This window comes from Meles meles, chromosome 12 (assembly GCF_922984935.1).
Source record: "Meles meles chromosome 12, mMelMel3.1 paternal haplotype, whole genome shotgun sequence".
Taxonomy (NCBI): Eukaryota; Metazoa; Chordata; class Mammalia; order Carnivora; family Mustelidae; genus Meles; species Meles meles.
In genome coordinates this window covers 4,140,388-4,150,949 of record NC_060077.1, presented here as the reverse complement: position 1 = coordinate 4,150,949, position 10,562 = coordinate 4,140,388, and the positions used below count along the sequence as shown (strand labels likewise).

Here is a 10,562-nt window from a genome sequence, read left to right as displayed (position 1 = left end):
GTCTTTGGCGGGGGTCCTGGGATGGAGCCCCATATAGGGCCCTCTGCTCCGCCAGGAGCCTGCTTCTCCCTCTCCCTGTGCTTGCTCCCCCTGCTTGTGCTTTCTCTTGCTCTCTGTCAAATGAATGAATAAAATCTTACAAAAAAAAAAAAAAAAAAAAAAAGATTGTTAAAGGGATTTTTTTTTTTTGTCTCTCTCTCCCAGCCCTGGGGATAAGGAAACAGGAGTAGGATATATTACTTCAGAGGATATATTATGTAGTTCAGTCTGGCACAGAGTAAATAATGAGTGCTTTTTAATCAGTATTCAGGACTCATGGTGTTCATTTCCTAGAAATATCTCCCAACATCAATTTCCAAGGCTAGAAGGAATGATGCTTATAAAGAACTAGGGAGAGACTTAGAGACACAGACAGAGAATAAAACAGCTTCCAAACGGAGGCCTTTCATCAAAATGCTTTATTAGAGGACACAGGCTAAGGTGAAGGCAATGAGGCATGTAGGGATGATGATTTCCAGAAGGGATACTCAACTCTTACAGTACTTCTTGGTGTCAAGGTTCTTGTACTCCTTGTTATATGGAACCTTTGAAAAGCAGATGGCAGCATTGCGGTCACAGTTGCAGATGAAGGCCTCACAGTCTTTATTTTTGTCTGGAAAAGAGCAAGACGAAAGGACTGAGCCAAGGCAGATCCTGCTTTGTCCAATGTGGGTCAAGAAGAATTAACAAATAATCTGGTGGCCATTCCATTGGTACAAATTTAGGGTTGACAGATTTAGCAAATAAAAATACCGGAATATCAGATAAACAATAAATGTGATGTTTGGAATGTAGAATAAAAAAAACTTCATTGTCTCTCTGAAAGTCAAGTTGAATTGGGCAAGGTGGCTTTTTTTTTTTTTAAGATTTTTTATGTATTTATTTGATAGACATAGAGACAACCAGAGAGGGAACACAAGCAGGGGGAGTGAGAGAGGGAGAAGCAGGTTTCCCGCTGAGCAAAGTCTGATGCTGGGCTCAGACCCAGGACCCTGGGATCATAACCTAAACCAAAGGTAGATGCTTAAGGGCTGAGCCACCCAGGCATCCCGGGCAACATGTGTTTCATCTGGCAGCCCCAGGTGTGATAGGTGCCTTTTGGAAAGTTCTGTCTATTTAACTTAAAATGAGCTCTTTTAAAAAGGGTGGGGCGCTTGGGAGGCTCAGCCATTGAGAGTCTGCCTTCTGCTCGGGTCATGATCCCGGGGTCCTGGGATGGAGCCCTGCATCAGGTGCCTTGCTCTGCAGGGGGTCTGCTTCTCCCTCTCCCACTCCCTCTGCTGTGCTCCTTCTCTAGCTGTGTCTCTCTCTGTCAAATAAATAAAAAAAAATAATTTTAAAAAAGAAAAGATTTTATTTGTCAGAGAGAGCACAAGCAGGGGGAGCGGCAGGCAGAGGGAAAAGCAGGCTCCCAGGGAGCCCGATGTGGGACTCAATCCCAGGACCCTGGGATCATGATCTGGGCTGAAGGCAGATTCCCAACCAACTGAACCACCCTGGCATCCCTTAAAATAAGCTCTTAAAATCCATATAGCTATAGATCTCTGATAACATAGGCAAGCAATTTATAAGCAATATGAAAAACAGTAAAACATATACTCAAGGAATGAAGTATTATACATTTCACCTTACTGAAGTTTAGCAAGACAATTTCTCTATTTTATAGCACATATTTTAAAAATTATAGAACGTTCTTACAGTAGAATATTACACAGATATTTAAAATAATTAAGTACATCTCTATGTAGAAATGTTTCCAAGATATTTTATTAAAGGAAAATGAAAGGTTGGGGCTCCTGGGTGACTCAGTCATTAAGTGTCTGCCTTCGGCTCAGGTCATGATCCTAGGGTCCTGAGATTGAGCCCTGCATCGGGCTCCCTGCTCAGTGAAAGCCTGCTTCTCCCTCTCCCACTCCCCCTACTTCTGTCCCCTCTCTCACTGTGTCTCTCTCTGTCAAATAAATAAATAAAATTATTATTTTTTTAAAACTGTCTATAAGGGGCACCTGGGTAGCTCAGTGGGTTAAAGCCTTTGCCTTCGACTCAGGTCATGATCCCAGCATCCTGGGACTGAGCCCCACATCGGGCTCTCTGCTCAGTGGAGAGCCTGCTTCCCTTCCTCTCTCTCTCTGCCTGCCTCTCTGCCTACTTGTGATCTCTGTCTGTCAAGTAAATAAATAGTATCTTTAAAAAAAACTGTCAATGAGTAACTGTTTATAAATGAATGAATGAATGAATGAAAATGAAAGGCAATATATCCAACTGTTTGTTTTGGGAGGTAAGATTGTAGGCAACTTCTCCTTTCTACGATACGTTTCTGTAGAGTTTGAAATTCCATTACTTTGGCCTTGTTTACTTTTAACTAAAAGAAACAACAACACTAACTTTTTAAATGAATTTCAATTTTGTTAGCTATAATTTAATTATGTACCTCTGCTTACATTCAATAATTTCTTTTAAAAGAGATTTCATATATTTATTTGACAGAGAGAGCACAAGCAGGGGGAGGATGGTGGGATTCCTGGTAATTTTTTTCTTGGCCTCCTAGATTTGAATTGTGGTTATTCCAACGTTGTAAGTACAGTTTTGAAAAGTGGGACCTGTCTCTGGGTGCCTAGTAGAGAGTAGTGCAAACCAGAATGCTGACCTAGCATGACAATACCCTTCACCTCTATTCTTCACAGCCACCTCCCTGGAGGGACATACTTCATCAGGAGCACTGCACAACTTAGTGGTTAAGACCAGACCCTTTGATATAGAAACAACTGAGTTCAAATGCCAGCCCTACCACTTAGAAGCTGTGTGATTTGGGGCAAGTAGCTATTTTGAGTCTCACCTTCCTCACCTGTAAAATGGGGTCATTAAAACCTATCTCATCTATACCCGGTATGTAATAAGGAACTCATAAATGGTAGTTCTGAGCTCTTTTTATGAAATAACGAAGCTGAATAGCATGGCAGTTAAGAGCAGAGACTCTGGAGTCATATAGACCTATGCTCAAAACCAGACACCACCATTTATGAGCTGTGTGCCCCATGGCAACTGGCTCAACTTTCTGAGCCTCAGTTTTGCCACCTGTAAAATGGGTATAATAATAATACCGATTGCCTAGGTGTTGCCAGGATTCAAGGAGCACCTGGCACCAACGAAGTGATTGGTAAATGGTGGCTCTCATTACTATTATTTCGTCCCCTATCTACTGAGGGGAGACAAGCCAACAAGAGATTCAACCTACCGCTGCAGGTGATCTCAGAGCCAGAGCATGAGTACGAGTAGATTTCGGTGTAGGGGTTGTCCAGGAGGAATTTACAGCTGTCCAGTCTCTTGGCTTCTGAGTAGCAGTTGTCGTGGGTCTGGCAACACCTGGAGAGGGGGATGGACAGAGCTGAGGCAGGTGCAGGGAAGCAGGTCAGCCTCGGGGAAAAGGCAGGGATGATTAAGCTGACATGCTCCGGAAGATATTGGTCCTGTGGCTTGAAAAAACTTAATTCCTTTGATCATGTTTATTGAAGGCGATTTAAAAATGGTCGCAGGTTTATAATACAATCATACATTCTGAAGACAAGATGAGAGTCTTAACCATTGCTGGAAGAGGACCATTGAATCGTCGCTGTGGTGTCTTGTATTATGATGTTCTGCCACTAGAGGGCAGAAGCACCCGCTCCTACTTTACATCTCCACTTTGGCTTTTCCTCCTCATACAGCGTTGGATTCAGAGTCCTCTTGGAGTATGTTTGTTTATACGGCAAAAGGGGAAAATATGTTATCTTTAGCAAATATGCAAACCCCTTTTCTGTGCCTCCTCGTGAGATCTTTGGCTTTTGCCCTCCTCCCACCCCACGGGCACCCCGCTCTCCCTGCTGATCGATCACTCACTTGTCCAGCTCATCCACAGGGGTGCCAGATCCACCCAGGCCACAGTAGCAGCCGTAGTCGTTGTAATCCTTCAAGGGGTCACTCCCAGGGATCGTGCACTTGATCATGTTGCGGAACTGCCACACTGCCCGCGGGCTGATGCCCCCATCCGCCGCGGCCACTGCAAGAAGACACGGCCAGAGTTTAAATACGTCCTGATCAGCTCCGCCAGCTCCCCAGGGCCCTGCTCATTGCCTGCCTGCTTTCTGGCCCCCCACCCCGGACCCCACCAGATGCCTCCTCTGAAGAGAGCTGGATGCCGGAACCTGGTAATACGAGTAGAGATTTTTTTCTTTCTGTAAAACTTCAAAAAAAAAAAAATTGTTATTGAGATAAAATTCACATAACATAAAAGTTACCATTTAACCACTTAAATGTACATTTCAGTGATTTTTTAGTATATTCACAGGGTCGTGGAACCATCACCACTAATTCCAGAACATTTTCATCACCCCCAAAGGAACACCCTGTACCCATTAGCAATGGGTCCCCTCTGGTAACCATTAAAATGCTTTCTGTCTCTATGGATTTGCCTATTCTGAACACTTCACGCAAATGGAATCATACAACATGTGGCCTTTTGTTTTTTTGTTTTTTTTTTTAAATATTTTATTTATTTATTTGATATATATAGAGAGAGATCACAAGTAGGCAGAGAGGCAGGCAGAGAGAGAGGAGGAAGCAGGCTCCCTGCCAAGCAGAGAGCCCGAGGCGGGGCTCGATCCCAGGACCCTGAGATCATGACCCGAGCCGAAGGCAGAGGCTTTAACACACTGAGCCACCCAGGCGCCCCAACATGTGGCCTTTTGTGATTGGCTTCTTTCCCTTAGCAAAATATCTTTGAGGTTCATCCACATTATACTATATAACAATACTTCATTCCTTTTTGTAACTGAATAGTATTCCATTGTATGTATAGACCACATTGTGTTTATCCATTCATCACAAGATGGACATCTGGGCTTATCCGTTTTGGCTCTGATGCATGGTGCTGCAGTTAACAGTTAGATCTTAGTTTTTGCATGAACATATGTTTTCAGTGGCGTTCCCTTTATTTATCCAACAAATATTTATTGAGCACCTACTACAGACCCAGTCACTGCCCTAGGAACCAGAGATACATCCAAGAGAAATAGAAAATCTATAGCCTCATTGAGCTTACATCCTAGTGGAGGAGGAAAACAATAAGCGGTAAGTGAAATAAAGAAGGAAACCGGATATTGTGTTAGAGGGTGGAGAAACTGGAACATGGTAAACGGAATCTAAAATGGGTTGAGTGGGAAGCGGCGGGGTGAAGATGGAGCAAGAGTGTAAGGAGTAGTCAGGAGAGCTGGGTGGTCTACTGTTCTCAACAGGACAAGTTCCCTTCTGCCTCAAGGCCCGTGGACCCGTTGTTTTTTCTGCTTGGCACACTTGTCATCTCACTTTTCAAACAACCTGGAGGATCTTGGTTTAAATGCCACCTGCTCTGGGCGCCTGGGTGGTTAAGTTGGTTAAGAGCCCGACCCTTGGTTTTGGCTCAGGTCCTGATCTCAGGGTCATGGGATGGAGCCCTGCATCAGGCTTCACACTTGTGGAATCTGTTTGGGATTCTCTCTCTCTCTCTCTCCTTCTGCCTCTCCCCTTGCTTGCTCACTCCCTCTTTCTCAAATAAATAAATGAATCTTTAAAAAAAAAAATAAGTGACACCGCCTCTTTCTTGGCGACCCAAGCTGAGTGGCTCCTCCGCGATCACTTTTCTTTATGTCCATTGTCTCCTTGGACCTCTAGCAGTCTGTATCTGTTATCTAATGCCTCCCACTAGAGCATAAATGCAAGGATGGGCCTCCAGGCAATTTTAATTCCCCAGGGCCTGACCCGTAGTAAGCACTCAGTAAGTATATGATGAGTTATGCGAATGAAATAATCAACACACCAATTGAAGAAACTATATGGAACATAGTAGGTGCTCAATAAATATCTAATAAATAAGGTGTTTGTTTGTTTTTAAGTTTCCTTGTAGCACAAAGTTTGACACAGCAGACACAGGGAGCAGGACCCCTTCACCTCATTTTCAGAGCCATACCCTGTGAGATATGGTGCCCTAAAGAGGAGAGGACACTATACGATTTTGGGGTCCCATTCCATCAGCCAGCAGTATCATCTCTTTGCCCAGTGTCATGCCCTTTCTTCCCTTGATCTGCTGTGCACACTGGAGCTGCTCCGTATGTTTAAACCCCAGGGCAGGGGCGCCTGGCTGGCTCAGTTATTTTAGCATCCGGCTCTTGGTTTTGGCTCAGTTCATGATCTCAGGATTTGTAGGATCGGGCCCCACACCAGGCTCACAGTCAGGGTGGAGTCTGCTTAGGCTTCTCGCTCCTTCCACACCTCCCTGTGGTCAACTAAATAAATAAATCTTTAAAAAAAATTAAACCCCAGGGCAAAGGAAGGGTGACAGCTGCTCACTGTCCCCTGTGAGCAGCCTCCACACCGACAGCAGACAGGAGTGGCCTGGCCGCCTTGGCCCATCTCCAGACCTCCCTCCTGCCTCCCTGTTTCCTCTGTCTCTGATCCAGCCAGCTCAGCTCTTTGCACAAAGCACTTCCCATGTGTGCGCCTGTGTATGCGTGCGTGTTTGTGTGCGTGCATGCTTGTGTGTGTCTGTTCCCTTGACAGGGAGCATGGCTTGTTCATCTATGAGTCCTCAGTCCCAACCCAGAGCCTGATACTTTGGAGCCTCTGAGACATCAGTGTGGACTGCATGAAAGAATGATGGATGAATGAGGTGAGATCTGAATCCCAATGTATCTGATTTCATTCATTCATTCATTCATTCATTCATTCAATAAATGACACAAACAGCTCTATCCCTGCTCTCATGGAGCGCATGCTTCTGCGGGGGTGGAGAATAGAAAGGAAATGAAACGAGACACCTAGCTAGCTCAGTTGGTAGAACATGCAGCTCTTGATCTCAGGGTCTTGAGTTCAAGCCCCATGGTAGGGATAGAGTTTACTTAAAAATAATTAATTAATTAACTAATTAATTAAAGCTTTCAAAAAGGAAATGAATCAACAAAAACCAAGATACAAATTGCAGGCAAAGGTAGGTGCTGGGAAGATGCCATACCAGGGCTGTGTGGTAGAGAGAAAGGAGAGAGGTCTCTCTCTGCTCAGATGGGCAGGTAGGCCCTTCTGGGCGTGATCTAAGTTCAGACCTAAAGGTTGAAAAGCTGGAGCTGTGGGGGGATTTAAGGGAACCCAGCATGGGTGCTGTTAAGCCGGATAGAGAGCTCTGAGTAAAGGCTCCAGGTCCAGCGAGCCCTGTGAGCTGGGGCCCCCATTCCTGAAGAGTAAGATCTTAGCACTGAAGACGTGGAACTGGGGAGACTTGCTTACCTGTGAGCAGAGCAGCCAGTACCAGGAATTTCATTTTGTTGTCAAGTTGCTGAGCAAGAGAAAGGACTAAAGTTACCTACGGCCTCCCTCTTTATACCCACACTGTGTCCCCAAGATAAGGCTGTAGTGTTTGCTTTGCTGTGAACCTGCTCTGAGTTGGCCTTGACTCTGTCTGTTATAGGAATAACCTTTACCAACAAGCAAACCCTGTCAGCCAGGGATCCTTGGAAGTAGGGTATGTATTTTCATTAGCACCTTTTAATGGAAGGGATTATTTCTGGAGTTCAGGAACCTTGACCCTCACCCCACCTCCTTTGCACGCAACCTAATTCTACCACTGCCTCCGCGTCTTCTCATGGGCCTGGGTCTCCACGGTGGGTCTCAGTGAATAGTCCCTACCAGTCATGTATCTCGCAGATGAGTGAACAAGTTCAGAGAGGTGAGGTAACTTGCCTGGGGTCACACAGCCAGCAAATGGCAGAGCAGGAGCTCAAACTTAGGCATCCTGATTCCAAGGCACATGTTTTATTTTTCCCCACTCTGTTAATACCACCCCCTCTCCCATTCCCCAGCGTGGGTTTGTAAGGAAACCCTGGGCTTTGGAGTTCCAAAGGCTTGGATCTGACTCATAGAATTAAAAAAAAAAAGGGGGGGGGTCTTCTCAAATGTTTGTATGGCATTTTTTTTAGGAGAGATTCACATAGCATAAAATTAACCATTTCTTTTTTTTTTTTTAAGATTTTATTCATTTCTTTGACAGAGATCACAAGCAGGCAGAGCAGCAGGCAGAGAGAGAGGGGGAAGCAGGCTCCCCGAGGAGCAGAGAACCCAATGTGGGGCTCGATCCCAGGACCCTGAGATGGTGACCTGAGCCGAAGGCAGAGGCCCAACCCACTGAGCCACCCAGGCGGCCCTAACCATTTCATTTTTAAATCAAACAATTCAGGGGCAGCTGGCTGCCTCAGCTGAAAGAGCATATGCCCCTTGTAATCAGGGTTGTGAACTTGAGCACCATGTTAGGTGTAGAGATTACTTTAAAAAAAAAAAAAGAAAGAAAGAAAGAAAAACTTAAAAAAAAAAAAGGTAAAGCGAACAACTGAAGGGCGTTTATTATATTCACTGCTATGCAACCACCATCTCCAGTTCCAGAATGTTTTCACCCCCTACCCCCTGCAGAGGCAAGCCCCCTCTCAATAGCAGTCATTTGCCCCAGCCCCTGGCAACGGCTAATCTGCCTTCCGTCTCTATAGATCGACCTGTTTTGAACATTTCCCGTAGTACGTTCTACTTTGTAACTGGTGCTCTCCTATTGACTACTGGAGTGGTCTCTGCAACAGCCCTGAGTTGGGAGGCCCTCTTGTTTTTTTAAAGTATTTTTAAAGATTTTATTTATTTATTTGAGAGAGACAAAGAGAGAGAGTGAGCATGAGTTGGGGGGAGGGGCAAAGGGAGAAGCAGGATCCCCTGCTGAGCAGGGAGCCAGGCAACGGAGTCTGGATCCCAGGATCAAGAGATCATGACCTGACCCAAAGGCAGATGTTTAATGGACTGAGCCCCCAGGCGCCCCCTAGATTCGCTTACTGTTGATGACCTTGAACCGTGCTGAGGACTGCAGCCAGCTACATCATCGGATGCCCCCCTCTTAGAATTTGTCTGATGTTTTTCTCATGATTACAGTAGGGGTTGGTTAAAGGTTTGGGGGAGGAAGAGCACAGAGGTAAAGTGCCGTTTTCCTCACGCCGCCGTGTTTTGTTTAATCGTCTCTTGTCCTGGGAGGCATCTTGGCCACCTTCCGGGTGAGGACACGGAGGCTCAGCCTGAGGTAGAGCTGGACGTGGCCGCACCCGGACAGGACCCCACACCTCCCTCTTCCCGCCGAACGCCTTCCCTCCAGCCTGGCATGGCTGTGCTGTGTCTGAGTCAGTACCGCATCCAGGGGCCTAACCCTAACCCTGCGGCCTCTGCCCAAGCCCTCCGGGATTCCAGCTCTCTCCACTTTTCCCTTGGGCGCACCCAGGCCAAAAAAGAAGAAATCCGTCTGGAAGGGCTCCCCGTGTGTTGTCCCGAACCAGGAGCCCCAGGAAAATTTCTTCAGCTAATGAGTAACATTGAAACAGCATTTAGTAAGTAGGTGGGGAAACTGAGGCCGAGAGGGCAAGTGATTTATTTGCTTGGCCCTGGCTCTGCCTCCATTCGGCTTGGGATCATTTCAAGTCCTCCCACTCCTCATCTGCATCGGAGGTTTCTACGTCTGTCCGGTATGGTAGCCATTAGCCACATGTGGAACCTGAATCCATTACAATTCAGGAATGCTAAAAATTAGTTTCTCAAGTGTTCAGTAGCTACGTGTGGCCAGTGGCCGCTGTGACACACCGATACAGAATATTTCCGTCGTCTGGGGGTATAGCTCAGGGGTAGAGCATTTGACTGCAGAATATTTCCGTTGTCACAGAGGGTTCTAAGGGACAGTGCTGCTCAGGATGACAGAGACTGTCTCAGTGCCCACCAAGAGGTGACGAGGGGGTGCTGGGAGAGCCTTTCCAGCTAACCTGGAAGGGTTAGCTCGGGACTCCACATCAGCCTGACAAATGGGTCTGCCCCTTTAGCCTCCAGAATGATGACGGCTGCCCAAGGAAAGGGAAGGCTTGGCCAGCAAAAGGCTAAGTGCCTCTTGTGCGGGTTCTCTGGGGACAGAATGAAGCCGAGGAAGAAGCGCTGTTTCTGTGGGGTCTGAGGAAGGGGAGAAATCGGTGCTATGAAATCCTCTAAGGCTAATAGTGTTAGCATCTATTTCCTGAGCACTAACTCTATTCCAGGTCCCATACTAAGAACCTGGCATAAACCTCTGAGGTGGGTCCAATTACAAAACTGCATTTTGCAGACAAGACTAAGACGATCGAGGCTCAGAGAGGTTAAGGCACTGCCCCAGTGTCACACAGCAGGACCAAGATGTGAGCTCCATCTGGTGCTTATGATACCACAATGTCACCTCCTGACAGGCAATCGTAGTAGTGGCTGGGAGTGCCGGAGGCCCCTTGAGGTCAGAAAGAGGGTTAGCCCTACCTACATCCCTCCTTTTCTCCTCCTCCCTCCACCAGCCGGAGGCCTTCCACAAAGGCAGGCTGAACACATTCCCGTGTGCATTTCATGCTGGAGCTTAGACAGAGCCACAGGTGGGGGAGGGGTCTGGCTGCTACCAGATTCCCCTCCCCCTGGAAAAAGACATACAAAAT

General features: G+C 46.5%; 1 protein-coding gene across 1 annotated transcript; it reads right to left on the bottom strand.

Annotated features, from left to right (window-relative positions):
* Nucleotides 1–475: 475 nt before the first annotated feature.
* On the bottom strand, nucleotides 476–7,395 carry PLA2G1B (phospholipase A2 group IB). Its single transcript, XM_046026098.1, has 4 exons — nucleotides 7,330–7,395; nucleotides 3,916–4,075; nucleotides 3,275–3,402; nucleotides 476–652 (listed from the first exon to the last, which is right to left on the bottom strand). The coding sequence occupies exons 1-4, from the start codon at nucleotides 7,361–7,363 to the stop codon at nucleotides 528–530; spliced, it is 447 nt and encodes a 148-aa protein (XP_045882054.1). The 5' UTR covers nucleotides 7,364–7,395; the 3' UTR covers nucleotides 476–527.
* Nucleotides 7,396–10,562: the final 3,167 nt, after the last annotated feature.